The 4,888-nt window shown below is 35.5% G+C and overlaps 1 protein-coding gene across 1 annotated transcript; it reads right to left on the reverse strand.

The window, feature by feature from the left end:
• Positions 1-1,101: 1,101 nt before the first annotated feature.
• LOC104118451 (pathogenesis-related protein R major form) lies at positions 1,102-2,020 on the reverse strand. The gene has a single exon (XM_009629683.4). The coding sequence runs from the start codon at positions 1,982-1,984 to the stop codon at positions 1,304-1,306; it is 681 nt and encodes a 226-aa protein (XP_009627978.1). The 5' UTR covers positions 1,985-2,020; the 3' UTR covers positions 1,102-1,303.
• Positions 2,021-4,888: the final 2,868 nt, after the last annotated feature.

A 4,888-nucleotide genomic window follows, 5' to 3' on the forward strand; every position in this document is an offset into this window, starting at 1 on the left:
ACTGAATGACTACAAGCGTAGTTTCGCCCTACAAAAAGTCCAAAACTAATTAAAGAGCAATCTTTCTGCTAAATGAATGCAGTTCAAATCTTACATGAAATGCCATTAGACCAAACTCTAGTTGAAGGGTGATTGACAGTTCTCTTACACAACACAACCCATTTCATTTTTTTCAATTTCAGTAGATAAGGTTGGAAGGTTGGTGTGTTGTGAACATACATGTCTATCAAAAGTACTTGTTGTGATCATCTGGTTTTTTAATGTGATTGTCTGATTCTGTGTACGAAGTTTGTCATCATCTAAAAGGGGGAGTTTGTTGAGTATTAAACCTTTGATGATTAACAAAGAGTGACTAACTGCTCAAAGAATCAGGTCCTCAATGTAAGCTGCTTAATTGTTGTGAAGAACCAACTCCTCAGGTTAAAGGATCAGCTCCTCATGATTGATACTTGTACGTATGTACAAGACAGTAACTTTATCTCAAAGTTATCCAGGTCCGAGTTTGGTGAAAGATGGCTGCTATAAATGATAAGGGTCATTGCTAAAAAAAATACGAATAATTCAGTCAGAGACAAAAGTCCCAAAACTTGTGGAATCCTTGTAACAGTAGGAGTCCTATCAAAGAGGAAGCTGACTATGAATAGGACTCCTAGAAGATCTCAAGTCGTGTTTAAATAGGATTGACTTTGGACTTCTGAACTATCCTTTTACACATCAACTGCAGTGTCATATGTTGTTTTTACTTGTGTTAAGTACTTGTTTGGTATTCTTCCAAGTCAGTTTAATGTGTTTTAGGAAATTGAGTTGTAATCAAACATCATAAACAGTTAGTGAGTTGGAGTGAATATTTTGCTTTACAAGTTAGAGTAACTTGTGAATCAAGTAGGAGTAGTAGGAGTACAGGAGAGTATTGAATTACAGTCTTGTGGTAGGTCGTGGTTTTTGCACCTTTTGAGCCGGATGATTTTTCACGTAAAAATTAAATCGATATATTCATTGTATTGGTTATTTATTTTAACATGGTAAAGAATCAAGTTCTTTAGTAATCCATACGGGCACTCGATCTAACAAGTACACGAGTCTAAATGAAGATTTAACTCATTTAATAATTTAGCAGATATATATCTTCTTTATTTCTTAAAACCAGAATGCTACAACAACGACAACAGCGAACAAGAGAATCTGACCCACAGCCTCTCCTCTTTGTCACTCTCTTTTTTATTTAATAGTGCTTAGTACTACTTGTGTAGCTTATATATTTGAAACTACAAATTACATAGTCATAATTTTGCAGGCTTCAATTTCAAGGGCAGAAGACAACCCTGTAATTAGTACCAGAAGGACACGTAAACAAACTGGTTGGATCATCCTGTGGATAACTATAAGCATCAGGGCATCTTTCCTTAAAAAATCTCGACAAATCAGTAGGCCCACATGATCCAGGCCCATTTGTACAACAATATTCATTGGTTTTTATCACAGTACATGGGTTGTTACATCCACCTTGTGTTTTCAACTGTGCTGGGCATTGTTCGTTAATAGGTGCTGTGCATCTGAGATTACGACATCCTCCATTGGTCGGGCTGAATTCCATGGGGATGTTAAATCCATCAACAAGAGAGATGTCGACAAAGTCCTGATTGGGTTGATTAAGTGCAAATTCAGCTAAAGTGTTAGGTGCTTTTCCATAGCCTTGACACTCTAACATCCCGTTACAGTCTCCAGTCTCACAATTACCTCGGCCACTGCCATCGAAGTTGCAATTGGTTCGACCCCAAATGCGAGCCTGGACTGTTCCTGGGTTCACATTAATGCTCCAAGATTGGCCTGAGTCGAGCCGCCTGCCTCCACCTGGAGAGGCCGCGGCCCAGACTGTGTAGGTGCATTTGTTGACAATGTCAAAAGTGGCAGCATGAGTAACAGCTACAAAGTATTGGCCAAAATAAAGGAAGGCAAAAAAGGGGAAGCTTTTGAGGAAGTTCATTTTTTTTTTCTTTTTGTAAACTTGAGAATGTGTTTATTTGGAGACTATCTATGGGTTTAAATAGCTGATCAAGTAACAAGCTCTGAAATTTCAGAGATTATGATATTCTTGTCCTTGTTATTAATGTGCCAATAAATTCCATCTCTCATTTTTCCATTTCGTGCCAAACACGCTAATAGAGACCGGCGGATCCACAATTTCAAGAGAATGGATGCACTTACACTTGACGGATTTAACTATAGTCTCTTTCCATAAACCCACTATCATTTTGAAATTATAGATTCAATATATATAATTATATATTTATACTTCGTGCCTAAAACAAGACCGTTCGGAGTGGGATTTGAACCGTCAATTTCACTTATAGAGGTGCACCCAATAACTAATATTGCATCATAAGAGTCTTTGAGCATGAGTGCACACACATATATCTAAGTAATTTTAAAAAAATATTACGTTATATATGATTTAGGGAAAGGAGCATGAGTTCATGTGAACACATATCCCTTGCCCTAAATACGTCCTTTTTGCGTGCTAATTTTTGCTCTTACTTCTCCTGGAAAATCTTGCTTCTTGACCTGCAAGTCAAGCCGACACTAATTGAATTTTCTGAGCTTGGGAATTGAGGTCCTGAAACTAGCTGGACATAGCTATATAGTGAATGAACATTGATACCACTTTGCCTGTGACTTGTATACAAATTTATTGTTTGAATATATAGATTTGCTTTTTATATTTTTCATGTGGAGAGATATTAATTACTGAAACACAACTTTTAATTTCTAATGCTCATTGTTCCTCCCATCACAAAAGAGGGTTCAAATGCAGGAGAGTGAGAATATATATGTTTCACGTATGAATTTGAATATTGATTTTCTTAGATATTTTTTTAAATGAAATTCATAATCAGAAACTATTCAAAATTTGGTTACTTATAATAATTTTTAAATTATAATTCAATTTTCTTTAAAGAAAAAAAAATGACTTCTCAAACGATACAACACATATATTGGTCGAAAAGAGACTAAAGCTGACCATAGTGATTTGGGAGTCCCGTGTGGAAGGGCTCTCGCTCAACAGATCAAATGACACACCAGGATAACAAGCTGATGACTTCCAAGAGCTCTTATCTTCAGAGTCGTTTGGCACCTCAATTTCAACTTATCACATCTTGGGGTTGAAGAAGATCCCAAGGGTTCGATTGTTTGCTGATTCAAGTGGTACGTGAGTTGGACTTAGAATATCGTGAAACAGTTATATCCTATCTATCGTTGGTGTCAAAGGTAGAACTGTGAGAAGCCAACCCTAGTAAAAGAGGACTGGATTGGAGTTGTTATGCCAACAATAGCACAGGGCAGCAATTCTGCGCCGCGGGAAATAACAATTAGACATTTTAAGTATTATTTTAATGGATCTGTTTAACTGAGGGAATAGTATTGCAAGTGAAAGTTACAACATTATAAACCAAGCGCATGGTTCTGCCATGTACACAAGTAAATTACTCCATCACTCAATTGGTTACAGAACATCCTTTCAGAGGACATCCTATGAAAAAAAAAATATTGGTTGCAGAATAATACACCTATTCTTTTCATTTTCAATGAATATCTGGATAATATTTTGAAATTTCAGCTTAAGAAATAGCAGCGATTATGATATAAACCAAGCAACATAGAAATTTCAAACGTCCTAAGATACATCAATTAAGGAAAAAATGTTCCATCCATTTAGAGCCGTTTGGACATAAGAAAATTTTTACTTTTTTCCGAAATCATTGTTTGGCCATAAATTTTTAAATTTTCACTTAAAAATGAATTTTGAAATTTTTCAAAAATTTGAAAAATTCCAAAAAGTTGTTTTTCAAAATTTTCAATCAGATCACTCACAAAACTTTAAAAACAATCCAAAATTATATTCATGTCCAAACACAACTCTAGTTTTCAAATACCATTTTCCTTTAAAAAAAAATTTCATTTTTTTCCGGAATTTTATAATTCTTATGTCCAAACGCCCACTTAATTTATGGACAGAAGACTACTCTGTAATTGGTTCCAGTAGGACAAGTGAACATACTAGTGGGGTCATCTTGAGGATAACTGTAAAAAGTTGAACATCTATCCTTAAAGATCTTGGAATAACGGTAAGATGTGCAACAATATTCCGTAGTATTGAAAACAGTACAAGGATTATTACAGCCTCCAGGAATCCTTAGTTCATTCGGACACTGTCCTATGATGTCGGCAGTGCAGCTGATCCTAACAGAACAATTACCAGATGTTGGACTAAATTCCATTGGGACATTGAAACCGTCTACAAGAGATATGACCAACAAATCAAAATTGTTCGCTTGTTCTAGGATGTATTCAGCCAAAGTGATTGGAGGTTGTATGGGGTAAAATATGTTATAACACGTGTGTGTATATGCCAAAATCTGCCCTAAGGATATTTAGCGTAATACGACATCAAGGAAAGGGTCGGTCGAGCTTGATCAGGAAGAAACAAAATTCGTGGCAGATATGTCAACCATGACCGAGGTCGAGCATCGTGTAAAGAATAGTAACAGCTAGTTTTCAAAATAGGATATTAGAGAGAATATTCACTGCACTTGTATTATTATAGTTTGTTAGGGATATGTGTCAAATATATAAGGGAAAAAGAAAAGGGAATAAAAACATGGAATATTCATTTGATAAGAACACTTTGCGGAAGAAAATTCTCTCTATATTGTAAAAAATACAAAGATTACCTTTTTATCAAGATTTTTGCTCATATTATTTCACTCATTTCCATCATATCTGAGGATTGATCAAGCAAATCTCGAATCTATCTGTCATTCATCATTGTCAGGAAAAGCATTCGTCTAATCCATCCATTATTGGGTGAATCATTCCTCTTATTTACTTA

The sequence above is a fragment of the Nicotiana tomentosiformis genome, chromosome 12, assembly GCF_000390325.3.
Source record: "Nicotiana tomentosiformis chromosome 12, ASM39032v3, whole genome shotgun sequence".
Lineage (NCBI taxonomy): Eukaryota > Viridiplantae > Streptophyta > Magnoliopsida > Solanales > Solanaceae > Nicotiana > Nicotiana tomentosiformis.